This window comes from Hippichthys cyanospilos, chromosome 7, assembly GCF_059441005.1.
Source record: "Hippichthys cyanospilos isolate Australia breed blue-spotted pipefish chromosome 7, RoL_Hcya_1.0, whole genome shotgun sequence".
Classification (NCBI taxonomy): domain Eukaryota; kingdom Metazoa; phylum Chordata; class Actinopteri; order Syngnathiformes; family Syngnathidae; genus Hippichthys; species Hippichthys cyanospilos.
Genome location: NC_142375.1, coordinates 8,306,064 through 8,323,937, shown reverse-complemented (window position 1 = coordinate 8,323,937; position 17,874 = coordinate 8,306,064). Strand labels below are relative to the sequence as shown.

The following is a 17,874-nucleotide window of genomic DNA, read 5'->3' as shown; positions in this document are numbered from 1 at the left end:
AAATGAATGTTTACTTGGAACTACAGGAATTTTACTCAGGGAATCAAAATATGATTCTTGCAGTTTGCTATTGACCGCCTGGAGGAGGTCTGTAACATTTCTGAAGGACTGACAGTTTGCCGTTGTACCACCGAATGACCCATTTTTTTTTCAAATGACGGACTACATTCGACAACAGTAGATTTTGTCTATTAATTGAATTTGTCGGTGTAATCGCCACTTCAATGGGAAAACTGATGGATATTACCGTATGTTCCGCACTATGAGATGCACCAAATTATAAAGCGCACCTTCTATGAATGGCCTATTGTAAAAAAAAAAAAAAAAAAAAAATCACTTTCATACATAGGGCGCACCACATTATAAGGCGCATAGAATAGAAGCTACAGTAGTGGCTGGGCTTGCATTATGTATTTGCTAGATGGAGCTGCACTAAAGGGAATGGCAGCAAAAATCAGTCAAACTTTATTAATACAAAATGATGATTTGTGGACAGTACTATCTGATGACTGGTAAACATTAACTCTTGATTGCAGCAAAATGGTGGTGTTGGATTTTGTTTTGTTTATTTAAAAACAGTTTCTGGATTTATTTGATAAAATTGTGCTGTCTTTCACAAAAACTCACGGTTTTCGTTCCTTGTCCCCATATAAATTGCTTAAAAATTGGATACAATATTGCATATAAAAATGTCAAATAGGGTATTATAAAGAGAAAATGTAAAAAAAAGAATACATTTATAACTGAAATGCAGAGGTAAAAATTGAAGAATTGACATGGCAATTATGTTTGTTTTTTTTTTTTTTTGTCCCCCAAAAATGAAAACTCACAGTGTATGCACTGTATAAGGCCCCGGATTATAAGGCCTAAAATCAGTTTATCTTTGTTAAGGCTTTTAAGACACACAAGCCACACAATGAAAATGATTGCTTTGATGATCCAACAGTTTTGTTTTTGCATTCAACAGAATTCATAAGTGGATGGCACGGTGGAAGTATAGTTCTCATATGTGCCTGTGCCCCCGTAGGTTTTCTCTGGGTTCTAAGTTTTCCTCCCACAATCCCAAAATATGCATGATAGGCATATTGGACACTCTAAAATTGCCCTTAGGTGTGTTTGTGAGTGTGAAGGATCATTTGTCTCTTTGTGCCCTTCTATTTGCTGGCGACCAGTTCACACTGTACCCCACTTACTGTCTAAAGACAGCTGGGATAGGCACCAGGAAGCTTGCGACCCTAGTGAAGACAAGCGGTCCAGAAAATGGATGGCTGGGTCTATGGACGGTATAGAAAAGCAACACCTCCACTGTCCAAAGTCACTCCAAATCTGAATTGCATGTGCGGGGGTAGGACCAATCACAGTGATCATTTCATCTTCAACATTAACAGTGTTCATATTAGATTTAATTTTCATCCACCTAATACAACATAAAATGGACATGTCTAGTCACACCTGCGATTCGCTGGATATCACGTGATTTCTCGCTTTATGTGCGGTAGGTCTAACTGACATTGTAAGCAGTTATGTTGCCTGCATGTTTCATGAACTTTAAAACTTTATTTGGGGAAAATGTTAAAGAACTACAAGTGTCAAAACAAAAACATCATAAAAAAATAACTTCAAAACTTCACTTAAAAACGAGGCCTCAGCCCACAGCCTTTAGTCAGAGCGTTGTTGAAATGCGTTAAGAGCGTTAAGAGTGATTTTCCAAACACTCCTTAGGCGTTAACAACATTTTTAGACACAAACCTTACAGACAGCATAAATGTCAATGTTCAGCCCAGTCAAGTGCCCCTTTTGGCTCCACCTTCTGTCCATATAACATACTTTTCATGGTGGTGGTGCAACATAAACTTCTAAGTCATTGAAGCTATCAGAGGTGACATGACAAGGTACAGTCATATTTATTTTCTTTGTTTCAATTTGAAAAGCAAGCGATTCATAAGTATACAAATACATTTGATGAAATAATAATAAAGACTGTAGAGATACTTTTTTTTTTTTTCAGAAGTTATACTTTGTATACACTGAAAAAAAGTTCCTTTACATCCTTTGGATTTACTTTTGGAGATCTGCATTGGTGGCATGGAAAATGTTAAATATGTCATTTTAACACGTTTTAATCATTTGGAAATGAAATTTGTCACCTTTTTACGTGACACTCGGAATAAATAAATAATCAGTTAGCTTTCTTTATTCAGTGTGAATGATTTTTACAATCTAAATGTACAAGTATTGTACAAATTGGGCTTTTGTTTAAACAAACAACCAATTAAAGAAATACAAACTCGGAAACTGCAGCCATCTGGTTGGGGGTGGCATTTGAGAGCAATGAGTTGTGTACAATGGTTCTTGACCTGTGAACTCTTTCATTTTTTGACACAATTCATTTTTTATTTCCTCTCCAGAGGGATCATGGCATCAGGGTTGGGTTCTCCGCTTCTTGTCTTGCTCCTATCTGGGGCCACTGTGGCCTTTGTCCCCATCGGGGGTGGAGTATCCACTCATATCAGCATTACAGGAACAGCCCTGCTGCAAAAAGTGACTGAAACATGTCGAGCCGTCGCTGAGGCTTCTGGTCATGAGTTCAAACCGACGGTAGGAAAGAAGGGGTTTTTTGCACGGAACGCAAAAAGTCACACACATCCGAAGTGTTTCATTTGCTGGTCTGCTCTGGAGCTTAAGAAAAAGCATTGTGTTGGCATATACCCAGGGTATAGTTTGATTGAATTTTATTGCATTAACACAGACTATTCGCCAAATAATTTTGTATCAGGTCATGAACCATTTGGGACCATCGGCAGGGGCGGAATTCTCAGTTTAGCGATTCCATCTATTGATATAAAACGCAAACTCCAAAATTTACCGAAAAAAAATGTGACGCAAAATATGTCAAGCCTCATATTCAGACACATACAAACCCCCAAACGTATTCAAATTGTGAAGCCAATTCTTTTATGTTTGGTTTAAACTAAACATATGGGTCTGGTATCAAAAGATGAACATTAGCATTTGAATCAGAGAAACAACTTGAAGATAGCATTGCTGTATGTGCATCAAAGTAATGGAACAGAACAGAGTGAATAAGACTAAATATCTAATCAAAAATCCTTTCATTTCAATTCACACAAAAAACCTAGGCCCTATTGGGTTTACGTCTGGAGATAAATTATAACCAACTTCTTGCTGCTGAATGCCAACGGACCATTATGAGACCAGTAGAGCTGACGCAGGGATAGTAAAAAATAAATTCATTTTAAAACACAAATGAATGCATCTAAAAAGATGAATGAAATGGTGGCATCAACAAAACCCTTCTATAAAATGTGAGTCTTAAGCAGTTACCCAAAGTCCAAGATGTCAGAATAATGTTTGTTGACCACTTTAAATTTTAAATTGAATTTTAAAAATATAAATATTAAAAGGTAAATCTTGAAGATCTATCAGCATCTAGTGGAGAACTTAGAGTATGGAATGATTTTGAAGGACGCACACTACGCGTGATAGAATTACTGATTAGACTACTATTATATGAACAATAATGTATGACAATATTTTTTTGTTCATTATTGTAGGGTTTTTTTTTTTTTTTGCTCTCTTGGTGTTATTAAATCATGGTCCCTCTAAATGAAATTAATTACATTATTCTGGTATTCCTCTAACGACAAAAATCCGTCAGTTTTCATGTAAGTATTTTGAAATGATAACTGAAAACGGAAAGAGGAAATTACACTCAGATTGTCACTGCCCTTCATTTATTTTTCGAGTCTGTGAGAGACAGCCAATTACCTTTGATGTAGGGCTCTTCTCCTGGGGAACTGGTCCAGGCCTGTCTTGGCCCAACAGCTACTGGTGCTGTGTCAGGAGTGAAGTTCCACTCTGCTTTACAAGAAGTTTACAGCCAAAATGGACTTGTAGATCGGAATTTTGCACACAGGTGGGTTTGAGTCGATGGAACTAATCATTAGTACAGTGATCCATTTATATGATGAATCTTGTTCTGCTTTGAAACCCATTAACTTGAGGTCAACATGCTTTCAGTGCCCCGCATCATTTCAATTCTGAGACCTTTTCGGAGGGACGTAGTCTCATTACACAGGGTATGGCATCCATTAAGGCTAATATTCGCACTGAAAACTTCAAGGCTGCCAGGGAAACAATGGGTCGAATACTTCATACATTACAGGTAAGGGGAGCGGAGTACCAACATTAATTTATGTGTGCGTTTTACAGATAATTGAGAAGATGCAGTCACAATTTGGGAAAGCTATAGAAAAATGAAAACTATAAAATAAAGTTTCACACTTAAATGTAACAACTTTTTTTTTTTCTTTTTTATGTACCGACAGGACTTCTATAGTCATAGTAACTGGGTAGAGTTGGGCTATAAAGAACCATATGTCGCTCTCATACGCCCTGACCTTTCTTTGGAAAACCTGGCAGGTATGTGTTTGTATGAGTGCTTGTGTGTATATGTGTGCTTGTGTGTGCTCGTGTTTTTTACTACCGCTGTCATAATTACTTCAAAATGACTTTACGAAACACTGGGTTGGGTAGGAGGTCATAATGACTACATTATGTAAATAAGTTGGGTAATATTTCTTCCTGGAGGAGAGAAGAAAATAATCTTATGCCTTATGTTGAGCAATGATTTAAATTAATATGCAAGATTGCTTGTTACAGAATTAACAAAAGTATATTATCTGATACTCTCCTGACCCGGCAGATATTGATACCGCCACCTGCAGTGACTGTGCCACAGGAACGTGCCCGAACCCAATCCTTCAAAACATCCTGAAGGAAAAGAAACTAACTTCTGGCTACATGGGCATCTTTTCTGCTGACAAGCCTCAAGGTATCATCATCAAACACACATTTTTAATCCCAAACCAAAATTAACGAAAACTGTACGACGTGCCTTCTTTGCATTAGAATCTTCCAAGGAGTGGAAATAAAAATGAAAGTGGAAACAATAACCTAAGAATATTTTTGTACCAATACTGGAATGTACAAATGTAGAAAGAATGGAAACATGTAACTTTTTTAAATGTAAAGGCAAGGATATTCTACTGATAGTACAGCAACGGTTATTCCAATACAATGACGCTTGCTATTTTGGAAACGTGGAGGAAGAGACCCTTGCCTCAAATGCCATCTTGAATAGAAAAGACCATCAACAGTATTGTGGCTCATTTCTTTTCTCTTATTTCAGTAAGGCATCGTCAGCAAAGTAAATGCAGATCCCTGAACTATTGAACAAGAAGTGCACACAAAAGGCGCAACAAAAGGCTCTTGCATAAAATGCCAGGACAAAGTAACAAATGGGGTTTGCACACGCAAGGGGATGTTAACTAACCAAAGGCCCCTTGCAAAAATGCAAGGAAAACAAAACCAAGACTAGCGAAAAACAAGCCACACCTAAGTAAAGCGAATATTACCGGTGATGACTTTTGGCTCTTTAAAGGGAACTTCTAATTCATGAACCCATCCATCCATCACACAGTGATGAACAACCTAATGCAACTTAAGGGCAGAACCGTTCACTAAAATGAGACTTTCAAAAGACTGGCTCTTTTTATATACGGTATATATATATATATATATATATATATATATATATATATATATATATATATATATATATATATATATATATATATATATATACCAACGTTTTATACTTAAAATCAATGCCATTTTATAGCCACTCATGTTGACAGGGCATCTTTGGCAGCTGCATTGCTCCACCTCTCGCAGTCCCTTCCTTTTCTCTGCACTTGGTCCCTGTGTGACTTTTTTTGCGCTTGCTTCTTTGATTTAAAAAAAAAAAACAAAAAACATGCAACTGTCTGGCACGAATATGCTTCAATGGCACGCTCAGCAGAAGTCACATTCTGCAGAGGTGAGTGGTGGGCGGAGAGTGAACGGTGAGGAGGTGGGGTGAACTCAAGGCCTATCGTTCACAGTGAAGAGCCGTACAAAAGACCAGGCTCATTCGCGAACGTCACATCAGTGATGTGACATCACTAATCAAAACAATAAAGCAGGTAAGAAAAACATAAGCATGCAACAACAGAGAGCAAGTGAATAACCCGGCAACAGCCACGGATGCCCTTTTAAAGGCGGTTGATTGCAATTGTCAGCAGACTTGTGCCAAAGGGCACCACCCACTCAATCTGACACAGAGACTTGACAGTCGGTATGACTTCCTAAGTCCTCATTCCTCAGTTTACATGCTGGTACTTCCTATGACTTTTCAAGCTACCAAACATGCCTTATTTGCCAAAATGAGATCAAAAGGGGCCCAGAAAACAAGAATCCTTGTTATTCTTTTGGGATGCTTAGCATACTACCTTGAAGGAAACAATAGAAAGATTTAAGATTCACTAAACATACACACAATTGCTGTCAAGTGCGCTTCCTTGTAAATGTTGGCGCCTCAGTTACAGGTACCGATTGAGCAATACAGTGACTGTATCGGTCATGCGATCCAGCACAATTGACTCTATCGTTCATATTTTAATGAACTCTTTCATTGCCAAGTGTTCTCTGAGAAGGTAACTCCTAGAGTGCCAGCCAATTTCAAGCATTTTGACACATTTTTCAAGGCAGACAGAATATATGGTAAATGGACTTTCACTTATATAGCGCTTTTCTACCTTGGGTACTTAAAGCGCTTTACACTAACTAGTCATCAACCTACTGACGATGCAGCATCAGGAGCAATTGCGGGTTCAGTGTCTTGCTCAAGGACACTTTGACATGGTCTTGATGGTCGGGGGATTGAACCCACAGCCACTCAGCTGGGAGACGGACGACCACTCTACCACCGAGCCATGCCGCCCTAAGAATATTCTATTGTCTGACTATGTAGACATTGATAGTACCCTATGAAAGATTGGATTCTATCCTTTACATAAAAAAAGAAATTAAGATTCTACCATATTCCGTTCCTGTGTAATCACTGTTTGAAAATAGGTTATTTGAGTGACACCAAGCTATTTTGGACAAAAGAAGAAAATTAGCTTTTTCGTGAAGATGTTTTCTGCACAACAGTGACTGACACAAAAAGTTCTTTCGGTAGCATCTGAAACATCTCAAACATCTCTTTCCCTTTGATAAACATGAACAAAAACAGTGAAAGTGTGGTTTTGATGGAAAAATACTATTTGCGTACTGTACATAACTACTTTACAACAGTCATCAATTCTCCTAATATCAATATTAATATAATATTAAGAGGAGCGCTGGCCATGAGTGTCATCTATCCATTCATTGGAAACAAACAAGTGGATAAGAGTTCTTCTCACAGGCACACAACCTAAGTAGTTTACATTATAAAAATTCTCGTCCATAGCACTGAAAGAGTTAAAGTGCACATGGACACGGCTTTCGCTCCAAGAGCTTGATGCATGCACTGATGTGCTACCAGGTCCATCATTAATACGAACGTAAATCTTTGACACCGATTGAGCTGACAAGATGAGCCGCTTGACATTTAAGTCATTATCATATATTTTTCCTTATCTGATCAATCCCAGTCAGGAAACAGCAGCATATATGAACACCAAAAAACACTTTGCATCATGGAGCAATTCCACTTCATTCTTGTCCTTTACTTGTGGCAGGTAAATGCAGCCATGGAGGTGAAGCTGATCTCACGAGCGCAACAGTTCCTCGAGGAGGAATCAGCAAGGATGAGCGCCGTTCTGACAATGTGGCATTGCACAATGCTGCTGTAAATGCTGCCACTGCCGCCACTCTCCAGCTGCTGGAGGATATCCGCTTGACTGTGGGGAACAATGACTTCTTAAGGTGAAAGGATCAGAATAACAAAATGACAGTCTCTTCTTTTGAGATATGTGGGATTGTCTGTTCTTGTGTGTCCGACGCGAAAATGTTATGACATTTTTCTTTAGTTTTTTTTGTGGTTCCTTTGTTCGTCTTACAGGTTGTATTTCTTTATCATAGGTTGATGGGGATCGCCCGTTCTTCTGTGGTGTGTTTTGTCATTGATAATACTGCCAGCATGTCAGATGACATTGATGAAGCCAGAAAAGCTGTCTTCAAAATCATTGACAGCAAAAAAGGAACACAAGATGAGCCATCAGAGTACATTTTGGTTACTTTCAATGATCCACGTAAGATTTTATTCATTATTATTATTTATTATTTTTTCAAGGCGATATCCACCTTATTGCCTGACATTTTAAAACCAGCTTAATGATAATGTCATCACAAATATGTTTTACACGTTTAAAAGTTACATAAGACTAAAAAATTTGTATCAATTACACATTGTGCTTTCTATGTAGATTTTGGACCTTTATTCAGGACATCAGACCCTAACAAAATGAAAACAGTCATTTCGAAGATAAAAGCCACAGGCGGTGGTGACCTACCCGAGATGTGTTTGTCAGGACTTCAGGTAATTAAGAGGAATAATGAGTTTCAGCATTGAGTTGGCATTGTTAAAAATAGTGCTAAATTGCATTGCAGTATGGGGCCTGTGATATTTTAGCATAAATGAACCAGTCCGTTTTCTATTGTTTTTGTTGTGTTTTTTTCTCACCAGTTGGCTCTCACGGGTTCTCCTGCCTCCTCCTACATCTATGTTTTCACAGACGCTACAGCAAAAGACATCCACCTTAAGAGCACCATTGTGGCCCTCATCAGAAGCACCAAGTCAACGGTTTGTACCTCATGAACATTTCCTGTTCAAAGACCTCAGCTATTTTTTAATGGTCTACAGTATTCTTGATCTTGGCAGGTGTCATTTTACCTCACCACAAATAAGAGAAGACGCCGCCGTTCGGTTAAGGCTGCTTCATTTAATGACTATAAGGATCTGGCTCTGGCTTCAGGAGGCCAGGCCATACAGGTGCCTAAGAGTCAGTTGTCTCACGCCACAAATGTGATCCTTGATACCTCCACTTCAGCTTTGGTGAGACAATATTAAGACTTACTAAAAATTAATGAGGGTTCCATTGCAGACAACCAGTCAGTCAAAAATAATCCTCTGCATACCTCAGGTGACAGTTTTTCAGAGTGCAAGGAGTCCCGGGAAGCCGGAGACATTCTCTTTTATGTTGGATGAATCCCTACAAAATATCACCGTCTACATCACGGGAGAATCCTTAGCTTTTACACTGACCGACCCTGCAGGTATTAACTGGAGTGGCGACTGCTTCGTGGGCCAAGCCAAATAAGTCCCTTGAGTTATTTTCTGCCTTTCAAATATGCTTGGAGATTACATTATTTCACAAGCTGTAGACTAATAGTACATTCTTGCACACTCCAGGTGTGAGCCAAAGTAATACTGAGACCACTGGTGTGCTGGCAATAATACAGACTGTGGGCAACCTGAGGAGAATTCTTCTTAATTCAGACAGTCAACCAGGGTCCTGGAAAATCAACATCAAGTCTAACCAACCATACACAATTAAAGTCACAGGTCAGTAACATTAAATTAACGTACTTTTAGGACTATGAAGTACAGTCTCAATAAACACGTTAGTTTTCAGAGGTTTCCCTACACAGGGTGTGCTGTGTTATTAGGTGCACCAAGTTATAAGGCTAGTTACTGCACAGTAAAAACACACCAGTACACCGAGGTAGTCCAACTTTATTCGACTTCAGTTTGAGATCCATAGACAAGCTGCACCTGATTAAAAGCACCATTTCAATTTTTGAGAATTTGAGAATTTTAAAGTAAAGATTTTGACACATTTCAGATATGTCGACATTCCTAAAAACCTACCTGGTAGGTATATTGGACATCCTGATTTGCCCTGAGGTGTGTTTGTGAATGTAATAGATTGTTTATCTCTCAAACCTTGACTCTTGTTGGGACAAGCAACCAAGAAAATGGATGGATGGTTGTGATATTTATGCCTTTTTTTTTATATTAACACCCATTAACATGGTACCAAATGGATTTTAAAATATGCTACAAATTGTTCGCCAATCAAGAAATGAAGTCATTGACGCAACATGGACGGATGTCCCTCACGTACGGGTTCAAACCCAAAAGTGCGGCCAATAATCTGACACAGATTGTGTTATTCACAGATTATTGAATTTAAAAAAATGTTTTTCCAAGGCCTTTTCATTGCGATTTTACCAAGGTAACCATTGGAATTGTATCACATATTTTATATTTATACGTATTCCTCAAAAAAGCTTTTAGAGTAAGGTGAGCAGATTTTGAAAAGTAAAAACTGGACAGGACAAGTTCCCTGAAAATGAAATATGCAACAAATTCCCACCAGAAATGGTTGATAGTAAATTCAATCACTGGTCAATCTGGTGACCGGAAGATGTGTTGAAACTAGTGCTAAACGCAATCTCGAATGACGTTCAAAAATGCTAAATCGGTAAACTTTGTTTGACTAATCATGGTGTTGTACCAGTGCAATCCAATTTGTATCTCCTGCCCCTGCATGTTGAGTTCACGTGAGGCTCCCCTGATTTTGGTTTGTCGAATAAATAAGAAAATGTTTCCACGTACCGCCTTGCAGTGTGCTCACACACTAGTCATTGTTTTCCAGTGCATTGAATGACTTCGGTAGACATTTGAAATGTCCTACTGTGTTTCTTTTGCTTCTGCATGTAGTTAACAATCCTTGAATATGAGCACTTTTTGTGGGGTAAAACCTTGTTCATAAAAGAGAAAATCAAATGGCACAAACATCTCTCTTTGTCCCAAAACCTGCATTTCCTGTGATTTGTCGACACGGTAGCAGGAAGTAGTTCTATTTCCGTAATGACGTGTGGAAAAACAAAACAAAACAAAAAAAACAGTTTAAATTCCTCTTTAATTGGATTATTAATTATTGTACACATAGCTATGACAACTATGTGATTAACATAGCTCAAACAGTTGGCTTGATGGACTTAAAAAAAAAAAGTGAAGAACAGAAAAGGAAAAAAAAAACAGAACATTGAGACGCCCCCGACGTAAAATCGTGACAAAACAATGGGGCTTGGGCAATCTGTTGAGAATCGGGATGCATGGCTCAAAATTGGGACTGACCAAGTTCAAACGGGAAATCTGGTTTGCCTGATTTTAGGCTAACACAGTCTTTCTTTAGGTTTGCCCTACAGGTCCAATAAAAATGGTACATATACAGTACTTATCTATGATCTATATACGTTATTCAGTACATACTCACACGTGTGTGTGCAGGTGCGCACACACACGCACGCGAGCACACACACACGCACACACACATATTGTGTATAGGCAATTTAAAGACAAATAACTGTTAAGGTGTGTGTGTGTGTGTATGTCACGTGAGGCACGAAAGACGCTGACTCAGTGCCGGTCTTCATGAAAGGCTCATAAAGATGAACACATACATTTGAGTTTGATTGGATTTTATAGTATCTTTCCAAATACTCAACTGAGTTTCTTAAAACATATGAAGACATTTCGAAACAGAAATCTATTTTGGTGCGTGTAGCAAAACTTACTGTGGGGCCTGTTGTTGTGTTTCAGGTCAAAGTACGATTACATTTATCTATGACTTTGTGGAGAGCTTTAAAGGACCTCACCCAGGTTATGCAGTGCTCAGCGGGCTTCCACAAGCTGGTACAGTACCCACAATAAATCATATCTGCTATGATAAACTTCTCAAAATCTTATTACCATATTTGATAGCCAAAAAAGCATAATATACCACGTTGAAATCAATTTTCAGTTTAATGAATACTTTTTACACAAGTGCAGTAAAAGCAGACAGAAGGCAAGGAAAGGCAAGGTTTCTTCACATCAATTTTTAATTAACCTTGCCAAGTGTCACATGACATGCAGTCAAAGTAGTGACCAAATAATCAAGATTTTTTATTTAAAATAAAAGCAGCGGCAAAAATAAGTTCATGTTATGACCTACATTTAATTGAAAATCACTGTGTAACTTAATCAGCGGTAAGTTATTCAAATTACGGTTGAATGAATTTGAATTTACCCACCATAAGTCCTTCTTTTCTACCAGGCCAGCCAGCCAAGTTGATTCTCTCCATAATGGGAAGAAAAGGGCCATCGTCCATCACAGTTGAAAAAGTTGGCCTGGTTGTATCTAAAACTGGAGTTGAAAGCAATGGTACAGCAAGTGACATGGGCAACGGAGACATCCTGGTGACTGTTGATGCAGTGCCTGCAGGGGAGTTTGTTGTCATCTTGAAAGGAACTGACAAAGTGTCAAATAGTGCATTTCAGAGGCAATCCACCACTCAGTTGTCTGTCTCCAAAGTAAACATCCAGGTGAGTACCTCTTTGATATGTCACAATACGTGTGGACTGACTAACATATATATTTTTTGAAAATGTATGTTCACAAAATGTGACCGACGAGATTTTGTCTCAACATCAGAGAAATGTAACTTAAAACTCTGTAGTGCAAAGTGAAGACGATATACCAAGATTATTCAAACAGACCATTGGCTCTCTAGGTCCAAACTCATTTGAGATTAACTGACAAAAAGTAGAAAGGTTTTCTGTGCTCAATAGAGTACACATTTTTAATTGTTTTTTGGAGAAATCACAGATGTTGTGTTCCCCAGGCCAGAGACTATATTCAGTGTTATCTGCAGAAAGTTCAAAAGTCAGCATTTATTATGGTCTAGGCATGTTTTAAAGCCCCTGAAATGGGTAACGTGCACATCTGTGAAGTTATCATTCCCAATAGCCTGACTTAATAGTCAAGTGTTAGCATTAGATTGGTCAGCCAGCAGTCTCCCATTGAATATCTGTGGCATATTATGAAGTACAAAATATGACATTTATTGGAAATCAAATATGTAAATCAACCAAACGTCTTGTACATTTTAAATGCTATTAGTTGAATTCAATTCTATGGTTTAGGTGGCCAGAGCCTCTTATTTTGAAAAGGTTATCTTCTCCAATTGAAGAAATCAGAGGGTCATTTTCAACACCTTAAGTAACACTACTGATGTGCAACCACCTGCTCGACCTGTAGCCTCTGCACAAGCGATGATAAACAAACATGATGAAACGCCGATACAAAAGCACAGGACCGCACTTTTGTACCGAGAACAAAACAATGGTGTGGTGAAAGATGTGAATATACTTGAATGTCATTTATGAGTGGCACAAACGCTGAGTCATAATGATGTCCATTCATCGCTGTTCAAGGTCGAAGTGATCATAAACCGTGTACTATATACAGGATTAAATGTCCTTGCATATAAACAGGCTATTTGAATGTATCAAATACTAGAAATTTGACATTACCCTTTACTTTGATGGCATATACAAGAACTTTTAAGTGTGTGTAAGATTTGAGCTTTTGGTATCGATTGACACCAAATAAATACCAGTGGCAGTATCGTTGATACATATAGCAAGTACAGTACTTTATGGTTCATGAAGTATTAGGGTATTTTAACCCTTGTCCAGTAGTTTGACAATATTTGGGTCATATTCCTCCCCCTGGTGATGTCAAAACTAAGTGGTTGTGCCATGTTGATTTTTTTTTTTCTTTTCTCACTTTAACATAAAATGTATTTGATGTAAAGATTAAAGGATTGGACAAAAACTGCACAAGGTTCAGTTGTCCTATTTTAATTTTTTTTAAACGTTCTTGTTGAGTTCTTAACCGTGTCAAAATATTATTGAAGTTCTATAATTAGCGTGAATAAAACAACACAAAACAAATAAAGGAATATGGAGAAGCTTACATGGAGATTGGACTCAAAGTACTGCAGGATAACACTAAAACCTGAAAGTGGAACTAAAAATCTGAATAAAGGAAATAAGTGTAGCTATAGCAAGGAATGCCAGCAGGTGTGCCCCATGCACATGCACGAAAAAGAGATTGCCTGAAAAACCAAAGCAAATAAATAAATAAGTTAGTGCCGATCAACAATAATAGTATCAATACTATTGATAGTTGGATTGATCGGCATAGGCCCACTTTTTTAAAAAATGGGATGGAACACAATGAACGCATGCCGCTCCGGTTTTGGGGAATGTGTTGCAGGCGTCAAACTTAAAATGAGTGTATATCTTTGTCAACAAGAAAAACAAGAACGTGTATAAGTCTGAATGTTAAGTACAGTATCTTGTCTTTGTCACGTTTGATTGAATGCAAGTTGAGGAGCACATGTAAATAAAATCTGTTTTTGTATATATTTTAGACAAACCATTAGAGTTTGTGGTAGACAATAAACAAATACTGTTCAGTATTGCTAAAGTGTTTGACCTCTGAATTTCAGGCAACGGTGGACAGGAGTGTGGAGCCGGGGGAAGTCTTCAAACTTGCTTTCAGTGTGATGACCCAGGGCCCAGCTGGTAAATTTACCTTTAGTGGAAAAAATGACAGAGGCTTTCCAATGTCATATCCACCGAGGTGAGTTTGTGGATGATGTTAGAATCAGAAAAGCAATCCTATTTATTGGACATGTGTGTAAAACGCAAAAGGAATTGGCTTCCGGTGCTCGGGAGCTATACCAGTTTTGCAGTGATAAATATCAACAGCAAACCCCAAGACATGCCACCTGCATAGAAAACTTTGTATACTGTAAGGGTACAATTTCTGCAGTAGTTGTAAATAGTGACAGCTTTGCAAACACTGCAGAGAGTCATCAAGCAAATATAAAGCGTCCAGTAGTGTGGTAATTACTATTCAATGAAGGTGGTGCAGAGAATGCGGGTAATTGTAGCATCAAATAAAATAAACAGTAAGTGCAGTATTCGTAACTAGTGCCATCAAGAGATTAAAAAAAAAGAGAAATTAAGTCATTAAGAGCTTTAATTGCTGTTGTTACTGCGATTGAAGCTGACCGCATGGCAGAAATGAACGGATGAATGTTTGCTATGGAAATTTTGTCATACTGACTTAACCAGCTGTGCAACACACAAGTATGAAGTAGCTCAAAGTAGTGAGGGAACCTTATATATATACTGTACATTAGGTCAGTGATTCTCTAATGGGGGGTACTAATGGGGGTACTTGAAGGAATTTCAGGGGGTACTTGAGATTTTAAATAAAACAAAACATGCAAAAATCCTTTAACAATAATTATTGAATTAATGATTTTTATGTTCAGTGAGTTATTCAATTTCATTTTTGTGAACACATCTCTACCATGATCCCAAAAGAGGACACTTTAACTTGAATATTTTTCTGTGGACAAATATTTATTAATAATTACTGTAGGTTAATGATTTGTTTTTGTGAACAGATCTCTACTATAACCAAAAAAACAGGGCGTTTTATGTTTAATAATTTTCTGAGGACAAATATTTATTCATAATGTTTTTTTTAAACAGGTCTGACACTTTATATTGATTATTTTGTGGAAAAATTCTTAAAACTAAGATATTTCTTTCTTACAACAGATTTCTTCCAAGATCCAAAAGAGGAACTTTAGGTTGATTCCTTTTTTTTGGACCAATGCAAATTAAGTTTGAAAGGATCTAAAATAAATAAATAAATAAATAAATAAATAAATAAATAAATAAATACATACATAAATCAGGCCCTGATGGCATAATTTAGGCCTTTTTTTAAAAACCCCAAAATGCTTTGCGCTGGTTAAGGGGTACTTGACTCAAAATATATTTCACAGGGGGTACATCAATGAAAAAAGGTTGAGAACCACTGCCTTAGGTTATTTGTTTTTTAATAAGGAGTAAGTGCAAAGACAAACCCGAAGGTAAATGTTTGCTTTCCAAACTGTAAAATTCCCAATATGTACCTTGTTTGAGGGGTATCTTTAAGGGGCACCTGGCAATGACAAACCATTTGACCTTTAAAGGAGAACATGTAGCAACTTTAAAAATGACAGTGTAGATCCCGTAACCCAAAAAAAGTAGGCATTCAAAATGATTCAGATTTCAAAATGATTCATGATTTTATACTTATACCATTTTATACTTATAAGGTGAAAATTGGTTAACATATTGAAGAAAATACCAACAACAGGGGTGGCCAAGTCTGGTCCTCGAGAGCCACAATGCGGCCTGTTTTCAATGTTTCCCTTCATCCAACACACTTGATTCAAATGATCAGGGTTGTTATTAGGATTTTGCAGAGCATGCTGATTAGCTAGTCATTTGAATCAAGTATGTTGGTTGAAGAGAAACATTGAAAACCTGGCTGGATTATGGCTCTCGAGGACCGGACTGCACTACAAGAATTGGCCTAAATCTCATTTTGTTGTTAATATTGTTTTTAGGTGACATTTTTTATGTTTTCTTGACAGTCTTACCCTGACAACCGGAATATATACCGATGGAATTCTGACCATTACGCCTCATTCTGACACGCCATCAGGAACTGATGTCACTGTGACTTTAGAAGCCAAATCATCTAATGGTGTTGATTCCAATTACGCTGTTGTGAGATTGTCTGTCGTTACTAAGGTAATGAAACAATTTTTTTCATCCAAAATATGTTATTACTTGTTGAGTAATTACATACATTTAAACTATTATCTATGCATTGCATTAAGTATCAAATACACAATGGTACGTTTTCCATTTCTCCTGTCCTCAGATTACAGACTTTGTTCAGCCTGTGTGTGAGGTGGTCAGCGTCTTGGCGGCGGACTGTCCCCGTGATATGTCTCAATGTGCTCTTTTCGAGTGGGAGCTGTCTGCCAACCTTACAGATGGGAATGGAACGGGGGTCGAGAGCATTTCCCTCCGCCAGGGGGATGGGACTCTATCATACACATCCCTGAGTGCCCCTAGCATACAAGCAAACTACAACGCCTCCTGCTGCTCTCAAATTGTTGAGTTTGTAGCCATTGATGAAGTTGGCAATGTTGGCAAGTGTTATCATTCTATTGAACGATCTGCTGGCCACACTGCTTTAAGTGCGTCAATGTCTTTATGGTTATCCCTTTTGATAACTGCTTGGACTGTAAGAACCTGAAGCACATGCATCTGGTTTCTCCAACTGTATTTGAATACTCGGACAAAAAGGCTGGACTGCTTAATACGCTTTTAAATTGATGAATACTGCAATAATATTTTAGATTGATAATGTGCATACCTAGTTTGACAGCAGGTATATGTTTTAAATAACCTTGTGTATGCTGGTCATAACAAAAAAGCATATATTGCCAGGGGTGCTCATAATTTTTTTCGCAAGTTACTCACATGAGTACCCGGACGTAGTGTTTGGTACGCACCCCTTCCTTCATTAAAAAGTCTGTCTCAATGTCATTGTTTGTGTCGCTCCCACATTAAGCGCACTATCTGTGTGCGCAGCGTTGTTGCATTATTCAAACCGCTGTCCTAAAAAAGTTTCATAATTCCATCAGTTATGGTTTGCACGGTTCACTTGGGACCCGGTTTAATTAGTGCAAGGAAGTCAGAGGTAAATTCTACATCACTGTAAAGTGACAGCATAATAATCTCATTCACACCCTCACAAGAATGAATTGCAGCCCCTTTAGCCAGTCCAAGCCGCTGCAGTAAACAAACAAATATCCTCAGGATAGGAAGACATGGGACGTGCATGCTTATCTTTATGACAGGCTGGGGAGAAAACTATATCCGTGGATTCAACATACTGCGCATGTTAACGATTGAGACTGGTTCCACATCTGCGTATCTGCTGAGCTGCGCAACGTCATGGCTGAAACGTTGCGCGGCGGTCCACCAACTTTACGCAGGACTTGTAAAATCTGCTCTGCCGCCGTGCACCATGGTCAATTCCACGGTTCAGAAAGCACCAGGCGGGAAAAAGAAACGTGATCTACATCCGAATTTACTAAGAAAAAGAGCACTGCACATGGGCAAGATTGTCTTTTACTTTGCGGATTGAATGGATGAACCAAAAGCGATTGGTTTTCCTTTTCTGTGCCATTGTCATCAAGACAAAATGAACTATGTTCATC

The 17,874-nt window shown here is 38.1% G+C and overlaps 1 protein-coding gene across 1 annotated transcript; it reads left to right on the top strand.

The window, feature by feature from the left end:
* Positions 1–2,406: 2,406 nt before the first annotated feature.
* Positions 2,407–16,904, top strand: vwa11 (von Willebrand factor A domain containing 11). Its single transcript, XM_088419168.1, has 17 exons — positions 2,407–2,598; positions 3,801–3,937; positions 4,042–4,186; positions 4,350–4,443; positions 4,727–4,855; positions 7,629–7,815; positions 7,972–8,141; positions 8,316–8,428; positions 8,576–8,692; positions 8,771–8,944; positions 9,033–9,165; positions 9,302–9,454; positions 11,501–11,593; positions 11,997–12,265; positions 14,239–14,372; positions 16,231–16,390; positions 16,524–16,904. Exons 1-17 carry the CDS (start codon positions 2,416–2,418, stop codon positions 16,902–16,904), a joined length of 2,772 nt encoding a protein of 923 aa, XP_088275294.1. The 5' UTR covers positions 2,407–2,415.
* The last annotated feature ends 970 nt before the right edge of the window (positions 16,905–17,874 follow it).

Bases quoted from the DNA above. Each gene is read 5' to 3' on its own strand.
- vwa11 (XM_088419168.1), top strand. From the start codon at position 2,416: ATGGCATCAGGGTTGGGTTCTCCGCTTCTTGTCTTGCTCCTATCTGGG. The intron at 4,444-4,726 runs GTATGTGTTTGT...CTGACCCGGCAG, and splicing joins TTCTTTGGAAAACCTGGCAG to ATATTGATACCGCCACCTGC. The intron at 11,594-11,996 runs GTACAGTACCCA...CTTTTCTACCAG, and splicing joins CAGCGGGCTTCCACAAGCTG to GCCAGCCAGCCAAGTTGATT.